Here is a 20,553-nt window from a genome sequence, read left to right on the forward strand (position 1 = left end):
CCATCCAGTTGTATGCACCCAATGAGGTAGGATCTGTGATAGCCAGCAGAAGCTTGCTTACATGTGGCCTGACCGTTGATACTCAAAGTGATTATTCCACAGAATACAACAAGTGGTCAGGAATTTAAATTATGTTTCAAAGAGAAACAGCGATGAATAACTTACTCAACATGTAAGAGATATGCTGAAACACTAGATCAACAATTTATGGACTTGTGAATGCTGAAGTGTCAATAACAAGGAAGCCTATTATCTGTCATTACACTTCCAGTTTGTACAGACATTAAATTGTAAACACACTAGGTTGAAGACAATTTTTCTCCACAAGCCCTTTCCTGCCTGCATTTTTTTTTTAATTTTCCTGAAAGAACAAAACAGTTTTCACACAGCATGACAGAAGCATGGCCACCCCCTATACACATGTGGAGCCATCGAACTATAAATGCTGTTACACACTTTCTTTAGACCAGATCATCAAACAAGAGGAAAGGATGCACAAATTCTACACACTAAACTAATGTCACCTTGCTTTCAGCTGTTAGAATTTTTTTATGATTGAAATTTTGGCATTACGCCATTTTATAGCATAAGATTTTGAATTTAGGTTTTCATTAGGCAGAGACAAGTTGCATGCGGGACTGGAATTTGATTAAAAGAGGCAGAAAAACAGTAGCAGAACAAGGCCTGGGGGAAATGAATGAAAGGGGAAGCAATCTGGTAGAATTTTGCATTGAGTACATTTTAACCATTGCTAAAACTCGATTTAGGAATAATGAAAATGATCTTATTTGTGGAATATACTGTATCCCCACAGCACGAAACAATCAATACTGATAATGTCTGTGAGCTACAGCAATCTAGGGTCCATGCCTGATACTCCGAGGAGACACAAGAAGTGAGTGCATCAGCTATGCCCCCTCCTAGAAGTGGGGTATAAAGCCGACTGCATGCCACACCAACAGTCTGTAAGCTCTGTATGATGTTAATCGTTACATTCCACATCCGACATGTTGAATCATTTTGCCTGTTATTTTTGGTTTTCCTTGTTGTTTACTGTTGGAACTCTGTTCTGAGCCTGATGCAGTTTGCCTGGAGGTCAGTGCCTATCCTTCCACCGCTCACACTCAGGAATACCAAATTTTCAGTGTGCATTCTAGTGGACTCTTAAAATGGCGATGAGTAACTTACTCACCATGTAAGAGATATGCTGAAACACTAGATCAACATTTAATGGACTTGCGAAGGCACAGTTAACCTTAAAACAGAACCCAAATGTCAAAGTGCCTCCTTACTGTCTTCAAGCAAACACTTACATTGTGTAGTTCGCACAGAGTGACAATTTGTCGAACCTAGTGGTCTTCTGTTTGAAGAATGGTGTGTTCATCTGACCGACTATTTCTCTCATTAAACCCTCAATGGGGGGTTGCAAGACTCAAATTTAATCAACATGCAAAAATGTGTGGTCAGTCTCCCACGGAGTGAACATCAGATTTGCAACCATTCTCAGGACATTAACTTTTTGCAGATCTTGCAAAACATCATATGGCAAGTCACTAATTAGAGATGTACTTGTCAGACTAGTTCCCAAAAAAGAGTGTAGGGCTAAGGCATTGGGATTGGTAGACCCAATCGTTAACTATATTCTTAAAGTTATTCAGGAATTTGAAATAACGTTCTCAGCATAGCGTGTGTTTGACGATGAGCTAGGAGTAGCATAAATGGCAGTAAGTCAGGGTTGTAACCCATGTGTATCTGACGATACTTTGCTGTCTTGATTTCATGACTCATCACTGCTTGCCAGCACAGCAATGACGAGCAATAAAACAGATCAGTAATGAGAAAAACTGGCCCCCATCATTGATAGACTCTAAGGAAAGTAAACTTAGAGGACAACGTCAGTCTCATTCAACTTATGTGGCAGCAGATAGAAGCCACCCTCCATATTGTTGCTGTCCAATGAAGCCAGTAGTTTAGAGTCCCAGAAATCATGTCCAGATCACCATTGCAGGCATGCTAGATGTCAGTGCACCTATTGTGATGTGGTATGCTGCAACTGCCAGAAATAAGGGCATATATGCAGTGTCAGTGCACACTATCGAGTCACTCGGCTGCAGCCTGGTCCTAGTACCACACTGATATCCACATAAAGTGACAGAACTGCAGCCTTTCGATGATCACCTCAGTCAACAACACCGCAGTTTCAGGTTGACACTGGTGCTGGTGCATATCGACTGGAGACTTACCACCACTCAGGTTCACCACCCCTACACAAGCAACAGCTGCAAGTAATGAACTATAGCCATCAAAATATACCGTTAAAAGGCTTGCTGTCACTGTCACCTAAGAATGAAAATATTGTTTGACATATAAAATTTTTAATAGTTACTTCATTACTGGCTACTAACATATTAGGATTGGATGCGTTTTCTTTGTTTGGATTTTACATGGACAAGTGGGTCAATCTAAAGTCAACCTCCATACAATTTAAGACCTGGATAAGTTATGTGAGAAATTTTCTGGTTCCTCATTGAGATGAGCTAAGGCTTCTGTATTGCACTATCTCTTAAATTAGGAATGTAACACTATTTTAGTTGTGCCAGTCAAATACCAGAGATGCAATGTGCAGCACAGTTAAACAGCAGCTTGACTGTTTTGTAGTTATCACAGTCATCTTGCCCATTTTTGCTAGCTGATGAGCGATTCCAATGATTTTCATTAAGAAACCAAATGGTTTTTTTTTAAAGTATTTTTGGCAATTTTAAGGTAACTATTAATGCCCAATCTAATATATACATCTAAACCATTTTGAAACCAGAAGAACTATTGGCTACATTAGCAGGAAGTCAATTCCTCACTAAAACTGACTCAGCACCATGCGTGGTGCATTAAAGGAATAAAACTGTCAGCCTATGGAGGTTGAAATGGTTCCATCATTTAGACGATAACAGGTTTTCATTTGGTGTAGCTAGCACCTTCGTTATATTTCATTGATACTTAGAGCATCTCATCTTGAGCATACCTTACTGTGGAAACTAGCTGAACAAATTATCGTAGCAGGACCAATGAGGAGGGAACATCTAGCAAACCTGTGAGCCCCATTAGAGAGACTGAAATTAAGTGGTCTGCACTGCTAGCTGCACAAATGCACTTTTTCTTCCTACCCACAGTATTCCAAGCAGAAATGGATTGAAACCTACAGGCAAGCATACTGATGCCATACTTCACCTTCCTACCTCTAGAAATCTGAAGGAGCTACAGTCTTCCAGGGGGGAAAATTAACTATTACGCCAAGCTTTCGTGGACCCATTGCACTAAAGGATGGATGGTGTGCAGTGCACAAAGGCTTTGAACGGTACTGAGAGAGTCTGAGCAGATGACACAATTGAAAACACTGTGTCCCCAGATGTAACCCATGGCCTGATACAGGGCGAAGAGCTCTGCTGTAAATACTGAGCAGTGTGCTGGAAGCCGATACTGAAAAATTTTGGTGCCAACAACAAAGGCACAACACCACCATGGTCAGTCTGAGAGCCATCAGTGTACACAGAGGTACTATTGCGAAATTACATGTCAAGGTGAAACTGAAGGTGATACAGCAAGGCTGGTGTAGGGTCCTTAGGAAGCGAATGAAGGCCAAGGTGAACATGGTCCACCACACGAAGCCAAGGTGGTGAAGGGTTCAAACCCACCAGGAAAACTGCAGAGAGCGTGAAGTTAATCTGCTGGAGCAAGGGCCGAAAGCGAACTCCAGGAGGTAATAGAGAAGAGGGACGCACCTCATACTGGCAATCAAAGTAATTATTGAAGAAGGAGCCATAGGATAGTGGCCACACATGGCAGACAAACAGCGTATGTGTCTGTTGAGGAGAAAGTCACGGCAGTATGACAGCAGCAGTTCAGCAGCTTCTGCATACAGACTCTCAACCGGGCTAGTTTAAAAGGTGCCAGTGGCCGAACAGATGCGACAATGGTGGAAGTATTGAGACGGCATATGAGGGACGGACATGCACATGCATGAACAAAACACCCATAGTCTAGTTCCAAGCAGACAAGAGACCAGTACAAATGAAAGAGAGTGGTTCAATCTGCACCCCAGGAAGCACCATTGAGGACACATAGCACATTGAGAGACTGCGAAAAGTGGGCTGCCAGATACGTCATGTGGGAAGACCAAGAGAGTTTGCTATCTAGCAAGAGCCCAACGAATTTCATAGTTTCAGTGAACAGAAGAGCAACAGCCCAAGACGTAAAGATGGTGGGAGAAACCAACTGCACTGCTAGAAATTCATACAAGCAGTTTTGACAGTGGAAATACGAAAGCCATCATCGATGCCCCATGAGTAAAGACAACTGAGTCATCGCTGAAGATGTGGCTCAATGAGACAGGTCCATGAAGAACTGCAACAGATGGCAAATTCATCCACAAATAGGGAGCCAGAGATGCCTGGTGGGAGATGAGCCATTATAGGGTTAATGGCAATAGCAAAGAGAATGACACTCAGGCGGAACTGTGAGGCACACCATTTCCCTGGATAAAAGAGTCCGACAAGGCAGAACTCATACGTACCTTAAAAACTTGGTCTTTTAAAAATTCCTCAAAGAAATGGAGCAGGGGGTCACAGAAGCCCCATGTGTAGAGAACATGGAGGATACCAGTCATCCAGCAGGTGTTGTAGGCTTTCTCCAAATTGAGAAACAAGGCCATAGTCTGGGATTTCCACAGAAAACCATTCATGACGTGGGTCAACAAAGTAATGAGATGGTCAACTGCAGAACAGCAGACTCAAAATCCACACTGTGCAGTGCTTAGTAAATTGCGAGACTTGGGCCACTGCACCAGCCGGACATGAATCATACATTCCATCACCTTGCAAAAACAGCTTGTGAGAGAGATGGGGCATTAGCTAAAAGGAAGGTGTTTGTCCTTACCAAGCTTAGGTATGGGTATGAATGTGAACAGCGCCTGGCCCTGGGGCAGACGATTGGGATGAAGTGAGAGCATGACTTAGCTCCATCATAATAAAGGTGGCATTGTAATGCTCACAATTCTGGAAGGGAAGGGTATCGCCCGAGCCTCCTCTGCTTGTTTCCCGTGGGGGAAGGCAGGGCGATAGTGGGAGGAGCTCGAAATTTCCACAAAATGGCAGCCCAAGATGTTGGCGATAGCAATAGCGTCCACGATGACATCGTCTGCTACTGTCAGACCGGAAATTGGTGAGTGGATCTTGGTCCCAGAGAGCTGTCAGAGGTTGGCGCGCATGACCGAAGAGGGGATGGAACTGTTAAAATATTCAAAGAACTAGTGAATGAAATCCAGCTACCTTCTTTATCCCAAGAACACGACAACACTGTGCACGCATCTGTTTACAATGAATGCCATGTAGGACGACAGTTAAAAATACAGAAAGCACGTTTACATGTGCAAATTGCGTTGCGTGATGCCTCAGTCCACCAAGGGCACGGGACACAGTGTAGTAAAGAGGAAGTGCGAGGATGGAACATTCTGCTGTGCTAAGGATAACGTTTGTACGATATTCCACCTGGTCATCACGACTGGGGAAATCGTGTTCATCGAAGATCGTCAGAGAGGGATAAAACCTCCAGTCGGCCTTAGTAAACTTCCATTTGGGTGTGCACGCATGTGGGGTAGGGGTCAGTAAACGGACAGCACATGGGATGTAGTTGCTGGAGTAGGTGTCAGAAAGAGCGGACCACTCGAGACAATAGGCAAGACAGGCAGTGCAGAAAGATAGGTCCAAATGGAAATAGGTGTGCGAGGAGTCTGAAAAGAACAGGGGTCATGGGTCCACCCGTTTTAAGGCAGAAGAGGTTAAGTTGATTAAGGTGGTCAGTTAAGAGGACACCTCTCTGACAGATTCTGGGAGAACCCCAAATGGGATGGTGTGCATTAAAGTCATAGAGCAGCAGAAATGAGTGAGGTAGCTGCCCAACAAGCTGGAGGAAGTAAGCCCTGGTGACACTGAATAATGGAGGGAAGTAAATAGTACAAAGGAAAAAGGTCAAGTGAGGAAGGAATAGGCGACCTGCAACAGCTTGAAGACAGGAAGAGGGAAATGGGCTGACTATGAATGTCATCCAGTACAAGCAGCGTGATTCCCCCATGAGATGGAATGTCGATCTCGGGTGGAAGGTTACAATGGACAAGGAAGAAATGAGAAAAGTCAAAGCAGTCGCAATTTTGTTTCCTGAAGGCGGAGTACAAGTGGATGCTGTGATTCTAAAGCCAGCCATAAATCCTCTTTGCTGGACCGAAAGTGGCAAATGTTCCACTGGAGGAGAGTGAAGATGAGGAAAAAATGAAGGGGTGTCACCTCGGCAGATGCTGAGTGCCAGCCTGCGAAGACTCGCTGCCACAGGGCACAGAGGCAGGAGGATCCTGCTCCATGAAGTAAACAGAAGTGTTGGCTTTCTTCTGTTGTCGGACTGTGGAGTCCAATGCAGAAAAATGGTTGGTGGTGCACACCGGTGACAAGGAGGTAGGCCGGGTGAAGGTATTACATGGTAACATCATCGAGGAGGATCTTCAAGTCAGCAAAGGAGATGACCATTTTCCTTTGATGGACTTCTTCAAGCCTTTCTGATTAGCAGCAGAAGACTCAAGTGTTGGTTGGCTGGAGGAAGTAGGAAGTCTACACAGGAGTATTCCTTCTGTCATTTCCGGCATGCCAGTTGTGTAGCTGTTGATTTCACCCTGTGAGAGTTTGATGGCTTTTTGCACAGCTGGATGAGGGGAATGCAATGCTACCATGACAATAGACGATTTCACAACCTCAGAGTTGAAACTGAGGTCACTTGTCTGCATAGTCATGTCCTTCATGGAGTGAGATGTAGCCAGAACAGTACTTTAAGTGCCAGACAGAAGAAAACAGGGTTTGCAACTAGCCAATAACTTGCAAAGGACAAGGAGGGAACTTTTTCCTTTACCCAGATCTCCTGGACAGCCTGCTCATTGGCATCGTCACCATTGCAGTCGATACAGCAGGGAGAAGGAGGCAGACAATTGCCCTCGTGCGTATCCCTACCAAAGGTTACACATTTGGCTGGGTGCCAACAAGACATTTGAGCATGGTTGAAAGAAGGCCATTGGTAGCAGTACTTGGGTTCGGAATGTATGGTCGGACTGTGAGAACCTCATGGTTTGCTTTGATTTTGGACGAAATCACCTTTGTATCAAAGGTGAGAACAAGAGTGCATGTGGGCACTAAGAAGGCATCTACCTTTTTCGTCACCAAATGGACAGCAATGACACCCTGATCAGAGAGGTGTGTTTGGATTTCGGCCTCGATCAGACTGTTGAGCTGCCTAGTGTAAATAACACCACAAGAAGAATTTAGAGTTTTAGGGGCCTCGACACGAACAAGTTGTTGGCTTGAGAATCAGAAGTAGTCTCCAAAAGCAAAGTGCCATTCCATAAACGTAAGCAGGATTTCACAGGGCCGGCAACTGCATCAACACCTTTCTGAATAATAAACGGATTTACCATTGTGAAGGACTGGCCGTCTTCACTATGTGAACCCCTGAGGAACTGTGGTGCAGCTGGGAGGGTCTTTGAATAGTTAGCCTCATTCCGTTTACATTTTGTACATGCTGATTGTGCAGATGATTGGCCTCATTGTAAGAAAATCCCCCCCTCCCCCCAATGATTGTCAGTGTCTCCGACGGCATGCTCCTTCCAACTTCCAACTGGAGGCCCACCTCACAAGGAGGCACACCTGCCTTAGTTGATTGCTCACACCTCCGATACACTTGACAGAGGGACCAATTGGCAATTTGAGGAGGTAACAGCTCAGGCAATCACCCATCCCTGGGCCTGGCCTGTACCAGGGGGTACATGCAAACCCTACCTGTAAACACGGGGCCAGTTATGCACCAGACGCGTGGGCCAGCCTTCAGGAGTGCACGGGGAGGAAAAAGAAAAAAGAGAAGCCTCAAACACCGAAGAAGAAGGAGGAGGATAGGAGAAGGTGAATGAAGAAAGCAAAATAAAATGAAAAACAGTTGTGAGACTGTTCTTATGTCAGCTACAGACCAGGTGGAACATTCCCCTAAACACCATAGAAATGTTCCCCAAGGGAGGGGAAAAAGAGTAGCAAGAGGACAGAATGCAGCACTGAAGGGAAAAGATGCTCCAAAGGCTGGGGTCCACGTTAGATTGCTCCCTCGCATCAGTATCTTTTGTAATGAACTGTTTTTAGATGGAGAAAGTGAGCCAAATAGTATATGTGCTTCATTAAGACCATTGTTGTTATTTTATTTCAGTAAAACAAAATACATTTGTGACAAAAATACGCTTTTCCTTGGAGTTGCAAGAACAATTTAAAATACCTTCACTGATTTCAGAAATAACCTCAGAAAAAAGTAGGCTTCTTGAAAGAAGTGTATAAGGCACGTAAGAGCTGTGTAAACCAACACTACAGGTGATCACCAATAAAATGTTAGTTCTACTGTGTTCTTATTGTCAGTTTATTAGTCACTGTGTTATGTCTATTATTTTACAGGTACTGTGTGACTTTTCTTCCAAGAAATATATGAGTACACAGTGTACAAACCGCCAGCGACTACCACAGTTTTCTTCTTCTTATCGTCCACTCTTTCTAATATGTAAATTATTTTCGAAGTGCCAAAATGTACTACACTAAATAAAATGTATAAAACGCTGAACTGTACAATGTACTTGTGGTGAGACAATCTCAATTCCTGAAATTCATCGACAGTGGTCTCTGGCCTGTCGAGGAGCACTGCAGTCCTGGGTCCTTGGATAAACGATGAAAATCCACCGCATTATGCCACACACAAACACTGTAGTGATTTGAGAAATTCTGTGTAAATTCTAGAACCACGCAGTCTTCTACCGTCTCAAACACACAATATTCTAGTTACGAGTGTGGGATGGCAAAATCCTACCTACTGCGTGTCACATGTTTGTGTGTGCAGGTTTAAAATCAGTCGCGGGGAGAAAGTAGACGCAGCAGTCGAACGGCACCGACAAGTACCCGTCGTGCAATACATAGAGGTTTTAGTGTGTCTGTAAGGAAGAACCATGGAGTTTTTATGCCACTCTGTGCTTACTGTGTCATTGTCTATTGTTATGTGAAACAAGAACAGTTGAAAAAGTACTCTTGTAGACTCTTGACTCTGCCTTGGTACAGGCAAGACGTGTTTTCTGATTCATTTTAAGAAGGTCATGGTAGTTAAGCCAACTTTCTTTTAACTGTAACTCATTTTGTTTCTAATGTTTGACAGTACGAGGTACTTACAGAAAATTATATATCTATGTTGAAAGTGTGAATTAACTTGTGCATGAAAGTAAAATACATCATTAACTGATGAAAAGGAAAGTTTGTATGTATACTCAATTCATAAGTAGAAAGAGGCTTAAAAGTTCCTGTACCTAGCGTTATTCGATGGAGGAGAAGTCAAGAGATTTTCCAGCAGCCGACTATCCCGTAAACAAGAGGGGCTGCAAAATTCCAAATAAGTCACCTCGTAAAGAAGTGGAATGTGGTTTGGGGAAATAAATCAGTATAACCCACACCCACACCCACACTCACACTTTAAGTCATCAGAACGTTAGAACACACAGGGAGTGCGAGCAGACTGGTGAGACTAGATCTTATGGGCAGGGTCTACACATTAATGGGAAATGATGGGCTTCAGATCAGCAGGCGTGATCCACTAGAGATACCCACAGAAATGGTCTGCAGTTTTGGCCTGTTGTGGAAGTCCACTCGTGTGCTGTTTATGTGTCACAGACATCATATTGATTAAATGAGATTGCGTTGATCAATCAATGCAACAGATAACTTGTGCAAATACTCTGAGAATCAATACTAATGAGGACAGATAGCAACTCACTGTAGAGACGATTGCTGAGTCACAGACAGGCACATAGAAAAGACAATTTCACTTTCACAACTAAATTTTTGGCCACAGCCTTTGTCAGAAAATAAGAGCATACACATTTACACAGTCCCTCAGACACAACTCATGCAAACATGACATCCATCTCTGGCCACTGCGTCAACAATCTCTGAGAATCAGATCCAAACAATCCGCTCCTCCCGCCTCCCTACCTCTTGTTGGCAGCTGCTAGGCTAGTGGCAAGAAGTGGTGGCACCACTGACTATAAGCTGAGGAGAGTGGTAGGAAGGGGAGAAGCAGTAGGAATGAGGGAGTGGGAAGGGGTACACATACTCAGCTGCGCACAGCCAGTGACGGCACATGACATCTCAGTAAACAAACCATTTCATCTACTGAGACAAAAACAAAGTTTTCCCAGTGATTTTTTTTTTTTCAAATTCCCTGATATCCCTTGAAAGTCCCTGATATTCCTTGAAATTCACTGATTTCCAGAACTTGTGGCAACCCTGGCTGTTCATGCTGTATATTAATGATCCTGCACACAATACCCTCGGACCTTTAGCCGATGATGCAGTTATCCTTAATGAAGTATTGTCTGAGAAAAGATGCATAAATATTCAGTCATATCTTGGTAAGATTTCAGACTGGTGCAAAGACTGGCAACTCACTTCAAATGTTCAGAAGTGAACATTGTGCACTTCACAAAATGAAGAAACGTAGCATCCTATGACTATAATATGAAGGAGCCACAGTTGAAATTGGCCAACCGATACAAAGCCCTGGTTGTATCACTTTGTAGGGATATGAAATGAATGATCACATACTCAGTCATTGGTAAAGCAGGTAGAAGACTTTGGTTTATTGGTAGAACAATAGAGAAATGCAAAAGAGACTGCATACAAAACACATCCTAGAATATTGCTCAAGTGTGGAACCTGTGCCAGATAGGACTGACAGATAATATTAAATGTATACAGAGAAGAGTAGCATAAATGGTCACAGGCTTGTTTGACCAATGGGCAGTGACACAAAGATGCTGGAAGTGGCAGACTCTTGAAGATAGATTTTGAAAATCCACTCGTAAAGTTTCTAGAGCCAATAACAGTGATGAATTTATGAATATACAACCACCTCCTATGTACTGCTCTGATAGGAATCACAAAGTTTTGAAAATCCACTCGTAAAGTTTCTAGAGCCAATAACAGTGATGAATTTATGAATATACAACCACCTCCTATGTACTGCTCTGATAGGAATCACAAAGTCAAATTTAGACTAATTACAGCAGCCACACAGGAATTGTAGCTCTCATTCTTGCCATGATCCGTATGTGGATGGGACAGGAGAAAGCCCAAATTACTGGCACAGTGAGATGTACCCTCTGTCATGCATTTCTGACTGGTCTGCAAAGTGTAAATGTAGATAATCATGTTGTTATTCACTTAAACTGAAAAATGAATGCAACATGCTAGAAGTAAACATGTATTTCATAAAGCCATTGGTAACATAGGCATCACAGTGGGACAACATGAATTCAAAACATGAAACGTTGAAATAACTGCATCGGGAGAGAATAAAGGCACAGGAAAATATTTGGAGTAATAATAAACAATACCATACACTGGATTTATATTAAACTTCTCGTTTCATTGCATGCATCTTAGCCTTACTCTAGCTTATTAAGTTATGTTCATTTGTAATTGTAATACCCAGCTTGTATAAAACTGAATGAGCATACATGTGACTGTAAAACTGTCAATATCCTTGAGGTGGTCTAAATTACACGTCATCACAAACTTCAAACAATATTATTATATCTTACTTTTGAAAAATAAGTAGTTCACAAAATAAGCCAGCAACTTTTCTTCTGAACAAACCACTGAGGGATGCTTCTAGGAAGATTGTAGGTGTACAGTTTTCTCATCAGCTTATTAAATTCAGTTTTGCACACTCCCACAGAATTATGATCAGATGAATAAAGGTAGGACACTTGGAACCTCTAGAGCAGATAACTCTACGGTATGGGAACTGAATGCTGTGTGAAGCAGGCAAGGGTATATTCTCATGCTGCCTTGATTACTTTGGCGATGAAAAACACGGAAAAATGCATAAGCAAACACTGCAGTGAAGAGACTTACACTGGGTAAAGAACAAAATAATAAAGCTAATATCAACCAACAACAACAACAACTGCAGCAATTACTACTCCTGCTGCTGCTGCTGCTGCTAAGGAATTTTAAAGTACTGTACCTGAGAGGGTTGGCAAAACATCCTTAATCCATACATTTACATGATAAATACCAGGGAGGTATTTTAGCCTCCTCAAACCAATCTGTGTCTCTACCACTAGTGGTTCATCATCTGAAAATGAATAGATATGTTTAACAATTTCACAAGCTACCAACAAATATGTAAAGAGAGCCTTGAAGAGCTGAAAAAATCTTACCAACAATCACTCACCAGCACTTTCTGCATCTGTGTCCGGGTCTTGTACAGCACTCCCATTGTTAATTTCTGGCCTAACTTGTTCTTTACTTTGTGTTATTGCAGAGCTTTCACACTGTGTTCTCTCTGTTATGCTGCAATTCCTAGCACAATGGCCTCTCAGCAGCACTGCACAGCCTTCATCCGCATGTTGGTTTACTGGTGGAGAAATGTCACAGCAGGTTTCTCCCACACTGAGATGCCCAGGTTTGTGCTTCTTTGATGGAGGTGCTCTATCTAATGTACTGCTGTCTCTTTGGTTTTCACTTTCTGAGTCACCATCATTGGAGTCTACATCTGCCTGCTCTTCTCTACTTGTTCCTCTCTTCTTTCTTCCAGAAACTTGATGCTGTTTATGTTTGACATGGAAAGACTGCTGAGTTTCCCCAAAAAACTTAGAGTGAGTGCCTGAGCATCTGAGTTTGGCAGGAGGTGCTCTGAGCCTCAGAATACTTTGTGAATCATCATCCATTTTGCCACCACTGGAATTTGCATTCTGCTGAGGGCCTGATGTCAGGATTGTGAATGATTCATTTGAGGAGGAGTGTACTGACAACTGTGATCCGGATTCATCTGCAATGTTATGAGAAACATCTGCAGTATTATTGTGTTGGTTTCTCTTACGGAGAAGGCTGGAAGAAAATAAATGCGATATAAATGTTTTGTACTGATGCACATACAAGTTCTTGTTTGTACTAGAAGAAAATTAATTAGTAATTGAGGATGCTGAGTGAGGGAGGGGGGGGGAGGAAGGGGTAGATAAATAGATAGGGAGGGAAGGAGAGAGAGAGAGAGAGAGAGAGAGAGAGAGAGAGAGAGAGAGAGAGAGAGAGAGAGAGAGAGAGAGGGAGGGGGGAGAGAGGGAGATAGAGTGGGAGGAGTGGATATTTTAAAATAGAAGAAATACTTTAAACAGTTTCTACATTGCAGAGAAGAGGAGATGAAAATAACTACACATGTTGTGACAGTTTCTTCAATCACAGGCTGAAACAAATTTGTTGTTGCACACTTAATTTCTTTCAAAAAGTGTTACCTTATGTTGATACAGTATATGTTTGAATACGGAGATATTAAGGCAAGTGGTGTTAAATAACATCATTTATTTTTCCTGCTGTTTTACAGTTAACTCCAACTGAGAAACATGATAAGAGTACTTTGATACACAGAATAATTAGTTGCCAGCAGACTGTATGTGAAAGAAGTGACAGCGCAAATGTAGAAGTTGTCGAAATGTGCAAGAATGAGTTCACACTGAATGAGTTGTTGATGGTGAGCAAATTATGGAAGAAAGGACATGATGCCAAGCAAAGTGAGATTCTAGTGTCTGCCCTGAAGTAGAAGTGAAGTGCATACAATAAATATTCCATTGACAATATGGATAAATGTATTGTTAGGCAGCACTTGCTGCGATATTATGACCGATACAAGGAAACATTTACTTGGCAAAAATAAAAAGTGCCCAAATAAATTAGTCATCATGTGTAAATGACAGGACATAGAAGCTTTGTATGGAAGTGAAACAAGGAGAATAAGCAATTCAGAGAAGAAGAAATTAGGTTTTGAAATGTGTTGCTATAGAAGAAATGCTGAAGATTTAGTGCATAGCTCAAGAATTACTGTGGAGATACTTAACTGAACTGGTGAAAAAGAATTTTATGGCATAATTTGACTAAAAGAAGGGGTCAGTTGATTGGACAGGTCCTGTGGCATCTAAGAAAAGCCAATATTGCACTGGAATGAGGTGTGTGTATGGGGTGGGGGGGGTCAAAAATGGTAGAGGGGGGCCATGGTTTGAGTACAGTAAGTAGCCTGAAATGGATGTAGGTTGCAGCAGTTATATAGAGATAAAGAGATTTGCACAGAATAGACTAGTGTGGAGGGCTGTATATGAAACCAATCTTCGGACTGAAGACCACAACAACAGCTGTAAAGAAGGTTTCCTACATTAAATTTTTACAAAAGCAATAATAATAATAATAATAATAATAATAATAATAAATATATAAAAACGTGGGGAGCATATGATAAGGTATTGAGGTATGACACAGTACAAAATGATGATAATGCTTTATTGTGCATATATCTATACTGTAAAAGGTATGTGTCTGTTCTGATTGGAAGCTAAGAACACACTAAAGTCTGTGGTCAAGTTACAGATATTCCCCTTATCATATGTCACCAGTGTATATTGCAGTGGATGTTCCCAGAAAAACATACCATCACAATGGTTCATTTAGATGAAATGTGGATCCATACACCCTACACTGTGCCGGTCAGTATTTAATTGATGTGGATGCAGGTGATGACATGTTTTATTCTGGGTTCACATCTCATTTAATTCAGAGAGCAAAACTTTTGACAGTCATTCAGAAATGAACAGTGAAATTAAAAAAGACTCAGAGGCTCAGATTATTGATAGTATAGGAACAGCCGAAAGAAAACAATCAACTCATCTGGTTGTTGGTTTTATGTACCAATTGAATTATTCATGCATTCTTTTGAGTGAAACCAGCCTGTGGCAGCAACCGAATTAAACAATGGGCACAGTCTGTAGCAATCACTTCCCAGCAGAAACATGATTTACTAATAATATTGTCTGTGTTTAGATAGGACACTACTCTGGAGTACATCACCTTCTCAAAATATTGCAAAATAATACCAATAATGAAATGGTTCGGTAGTTACTAACATCCCTCCTATCACGTTTCTTATACAAGGGGTTTTACACTGGCATATTTCAATCTCCCCGAAAAATTTTCTGACTTGGTGATACATTATATAATTTCAGAAAATACATCACTTAAATATCACTGAGTGAGGTGGCACAGCGGTTAGCACATTGGACTCACATTAGGGAGGACTACAGTTCAATCCCACGTCCGGCCATCCTGATTTAGGTCTTCCATGATTTCCATAAATTGCTCCAGGCAAATGCCGGGATGGTTCCTTTGAAAGAGCATGATGACTTCCTTCCCCATCCTTCCCTAATCAGATGAGACCAATGACCTCACTGTCTGGTCTCTTCCCCCAAATCAACCAAACCCAACCTAAATATGGGAACAATTCTTTAGTACTCTATTGGAAACACCATGAAATCCAATTGAGTTTCTATTTTTTGGAAGAATATGTAATTTTTCTGATTTAAGGAAGACAAGTGGGTGAAACATCCATGTGATTCAATACTATGTGAGTTGCTTTATCAACATAATGGTTTGACTTCTCTCTTGAACTGCTGTCCCTATTTTTTTCTAATATGGCTGATCATTTATACCCATTTCATTTAAATCAATAGTGATGTAATGCTGTTTTAAAGCCTATTGTACTATCTCGTTTCACTATATTCTAGAGAGACTTCAACCATTTGTCAAAATTACTGTTTTTGGGTAGACTGCGCAAAAATCAGTTCCAGAGTATTGCTGTCAGTCCAGAGCTGAGCTCTGATTAGGAAGATTATTTTTGCCCATATGGATAATCTAACAGAAGTGGGTTTTTTATTTCATCATTATTGCAAACAAATTAATAAGAAAAGAGAATTTTGTGTTGAGATAATGGTATTGAGAAACTGAAGAATTGAGTTGATTTGTGGAAATTGGACTGGCGGTTTTCAACACAGGGCCAGGGCAATGGACAGGTGAATGTATCACAGGAATTCTTTGATTAAAATTGTTTTGCAACTGACATTTCAGCGAGTCGAGCAGTACGGTCAGCTGCCATCCTGTTGTAGTTCTTTCTCGAGTGCACGTACTCGCTGTCAGCTATTCTGTACGTAAGTGCAGCACTTGTGATGTGTGGTTGGCTGCGCACTGACAACACTGCCCCTGCAACTGCAATCTGTCAATCACAAGGTAATTTTAATCTGAGTATAAGTCCACTTTACCACACAGTGAGGTCAAAATACACTACTGAGTGTGATGAACTGGGAAATGCAGTACAGGACTTTGACAGTTCAGGTAGTAAAGAAAATATGCAACCTCCAAAAGGAGGCTCTGAGATGAACATCGACTTAAGCATCAAACATTACCAGAGGTTAATGTCAATCCTAATTGGTGTAATATTACATCCTGGCAAACTGGTCTTTCTCTCAACCAACATCATCCACTTCATTTATATGACTGTAATCTGCCTGTTTTGAACCAAATTATATTCTCACATCATCTCTCAGTGGTTTTGAGTCTGTGACGATATGGTGCTAGTTATCTTCCAGGTGAATGCTTCACAGGAATAACGTTCAGCTTGATTATAAATTAAGTTGCGATTGATTATGTATAACTACTATGAGGAAGATTCAAAAAGTTTTAATTTCATCCAAGAAATGTAGTTACAAATTTAAATTTGAAATATTGTGCTTGGTGATTAGTTTTAATGAGAGGAAAATTAGTTATCAATCTTTTTTCAAATTTTCCATTTCAATTGTCTTTCATACGATGTACGGTACTGCCTCTTTGGTAAGACAATGGCTGAGCCTGAGCCAGAAGTGTACCAGGTGTTTTGTATAACACCCACGTTCAGTTCACGTGAACGTCGTCAGCCAAAGTGGGGCAAGCTCACTGTTAGATCTGGCTGACACACTTCCTTTGTGGATTGTTGCTGCTTTAATTTGATGGATATGAGTCTGTTTGCTTGGTAGTTATCAAATAACCTGGTCAACGGTAGGAAACTACAACACACTGTTTGTGCCCGGATGTGCATATTGTGTGCTCACCACGTGTCAACACATGTGGAGTGCAAAGTCAATGCATTAGGCTGTAGATGACCCCTTTGATGAGTGATCGCACTCTACTGGACCATACCATGCACCTGCCTCAGTCTTCGCTTTGGTGCCCCCTCCCCCCCACCCAGTCTGGCACATGGTGCCGATTGTGCCGTGCTGCCACGGGTCCATCATACTGCCTTGCTGCCATACACAGATGCCACTGCTACACTCATCACCTCGATGCCCAGTGGTGCCCTACTGCGGGTACATTGGCACCGCTGCCATCACTGTTGCCTCTGTCGACTTGGAATGTTAATGATAGTGTTGCTGCATTGCGTCTGATTACACTGTGGTATGATTCTTTCTCAAGAATACAATGGTTAGGAAAGGCCTATAGGTTATGCCTCTAAGGAGATGAATTCAGCTGAGATAAATTATAGCACTACTTAAAAAGAGACTTTTGGCCTTATATTTGGCGTTAATTATTTTAAATGCTACTATATGGACACAAAATCATTCTGGTCACTGACTATGCCGCTCTTGAATGGATGTGAATTTTAAAAAGCCCCAGTAGTCACTGAACTAGACAGGCACTGAAACTAGCAGAGTACGATTACACGGACAGCATGTTGCAAAGTCAAAATCGTTCAAACAGATGATTTTTCAATAGAAGAACTGAAGGAAGCACAAGAGAGAATGGCAGAATGTCACCAGTACGCATCTCAACCAAAGTTTGTCACTGAAGATCGTTTTCTATAAAGCAAGATTCTCTTGGGTAGCAGAGTGATAATACCTCTACAATTACAGCAATGTTTTATGGCACAAAGTCATGACATTTGACAAGCCTGCCACAAGGGGTGACATGCCACAACTGCTAAGATAGTCTCTCCCTTTTGGTGGATGGGCAGACAAACAGATGTATGGATATCTATTCAAAACCGTTTGCTGTTTGCCTTGTGCAGAGAGTGCAATACTCCCACACCCAAGAATAAAACCCTTTGCAGACCCTCCCAAAAGCTGTTGTTGTTGTTGTGGTCTTCAGTCCTGAGACTGGTTTGATGCAGCTCTCCATGCTACTCTATCCTGTGCAAGCTTTTTCATCTCCCAGTACCTACTGCAACCTACATCCTTCTGAATCTGCTTAGTGTATTCATCTCTTGGTCTCCCTCTACGATTTTTACCCTCCACGCTGCCCTCCAATACTAAAGCTATGAAACCATATCAAACCACCACCTTAGACATCATTGGCTCCTTTCCACAAAGTACCTAAAGTAGTAAGTACATCTTGTTTATTCTTGATCACATTTCTCACTACTCAGTTCTAGTACCACTCACTGACATTCAAATGGTCGCTTGCACCTTTCTCAGTCACTAGGTTCTCCCATTCAGAGGTTCCAACACTATATTAACTGACCAAGTTCCCAATTTCATGTCTGCCCCATTTGTACAAGTAAACTGTTAAGAATCAAGAAATGGTTCACAGCACCCTTTCATCTGAAGGCTAAGAAAATCACTTGAGTGCTGTCTTACTACACAGGGAAGCCTCACATAGATTGGAATGAATATGTAATTCCAGCATATACTAGCTCTATGCACGAATTAATCGGGTATATGCCTACGAGGCTGTCTATGGAGGGCCCATGAACCCCCATTTGAACTCGATAAAGTCCCAATTGGAGTAGATATGAACAGAGTAAAAGGACTGGCCCACAGTCTTAAATCAATTTGGTAACAGGTTAAGCAGAACAATTACAAAATTACTCACACACAGTAGCAGTATAGTAAGAAAAGGGCTACACTTCCACAGTATAAGCCTGGTGACTTTGTGCTGCTCCAAAACCAGTAGTAAGAAAGGAACGAACTAAAAACTTCACTCCTCAGGATGAGGGGCCTTACCCTGTTTTATGAGAGATTTAGTTGTCTGATTGTTCTGTGATAGTACATTTTGATCACTTAAGCCATACCATGACCCAGCTGCGCCACCACCAGCTGTACCACCTGATGCAACATCAAGGAGGGCATGTGCAACATAAATGAAAGTTGGTAGGCATGTTTCTACATCTGAAAGATGATGTCGATTTAAATTTTCAAGCTATTCGCACATGGCCAGCACTAGTAGTACCACTATGAGGATACAAATCAGATTTGCTTTAAAAACACACACTAACGGTCATGAGCATTTGTTATCTTTGAGACTACATGTGATGAGTTGAACTTTGTCAAGAATTCCTTCAAGGTGACAAAGACACCATTGTCGACATCTCACCGAGTTTGAATGGGGTAATGTAATAGAGCTACGAAAAACTGAAATTTACTTGTGCAATGCTGTAGAAAGACTTGGCAGGAATGTAGCCGCTCTACATGATTGCTGGCAGTAGTGGTCTAGAGAATGTACAGGCACAAGAAGAACAGGCTCCGATCAGTCATGTGGCGCAAATGAGAGGGAAGACCACTGTATTCAGTGTATGGTATCACACTGCATCTGCAGCAGAAATTTAAGGAGCATTTGGCATGACAGTGACACAACAAACTGTTACAAAACTGTAACTTCCAGAAAAGCTCCGAGCCAGACGCCTTGTGGCGTGCACTGCACCGATCCCAAACCATCACTATTTGCGACTTCAGTGGTGTCGAGCGAGAGCTCACTGGAGAGCAGGATGAAAGTCTGTTGTTTATTCTGATAAAAGCTGGTTCTGCCTCAGTGCCAGTGATGGCCATGTGTTGGTTAGGAGGTCAGTTGAACGCTTGCAACCAAACTGCCTGTGGTACAATTTTGTATGACAACGGGAGCACTCTCATGGTTTCCCATGCACCCCGAATGCAAATTTGTATGTCTGTCTGGTGATTCGACCTGTTGTGCTACCATTCATGAACATCATTCCAGGGGGAGCTTTTCCACTGGATAATGCTCACCCACATACTGCTGTTGTAACCCAACATGCTCTACAGAGTGTCAATATGTTGCCTTGGCTTGCTTCACCACCTGATCTGACTTCAATTGAGCATATTTTGGACACCATTGGACAACAACTCCAGTGTCATCCACAACCAGCATTAACCAACCCTGTAATGGCCTATCAAGTGCAACAGGCATGGCATTCCATCCCACAAACTGACATTTGGCACCTCTACAACACAATACATGCACATTTGCATGCATACATTCAACGTTCTTACTGTTACACCATTTATTAATTTACCAGCATTTCGCATTTGCAATAGCTTATCTCATCCTTACATTAACCTGTGATCTTGTAATGTTAATCACTCAAATCCGTTGCCTAGACAAATGTATTCTGAAACTTCATTACTCTACACTACTTATTTTTTGTTGCAATTTTTTTTTCTGTCAGTGCATTACAGAGTGATTTTCGTACGCCTACCAATAATTAATTTCACAAAAACATCTACATTCTATATGACCCTTACTCAAGTGTCCATGTACCCACACCAATTACAACGAGTTCTACGCTATCACTTAATACTGGAGTATT

At 41.9% G+C, this 20,553-nt stretch overlaps 1 protein-coding gene across 2 annotated transcripts in view; it reads right to left on the minus strand.

Annotated features, from left to right (window-relative positions):
• Positions 1–20,553, minus strand: part of LOC124776906 — a 213,864-nt gene that overhangs the window by 52,517 nt on the left and 140,794 nt on the right. For both annotated transcript variants that reach the window (XM_047252121.1, XM_047252112.1), the window contains 2 exons: positions 12,343–12,998; positions 12,133–12,243 (listed from right to left, as the gene is read on the minus strand). In XM_047252121.1, the coding sequence (XP_047108077.1) occupies positions 12,133–12,243; positions 12,343–12,998 (767 nt within the window). The remainder of the gene's footprint in view (positions 1–12,132; positions 12,244–12,342; positions 12,999–20,553) is intronic.

Source organism: Schistocerca piceifrons, chromosome 1, assembly GCF_021461385.2.
Source record: "Schistocerca piceifrons isolate TAMUIC-IGC-003096 chromosome 1, iqSchPice1.1, whole genome shotgun sequence".
Taxonomy (NCBI): Eukaryota; Metazoa; Arthropoda; class Insecta; order Orthoptera; family Acrididae; genus Schistocerca; species Schistocerca piceifrons.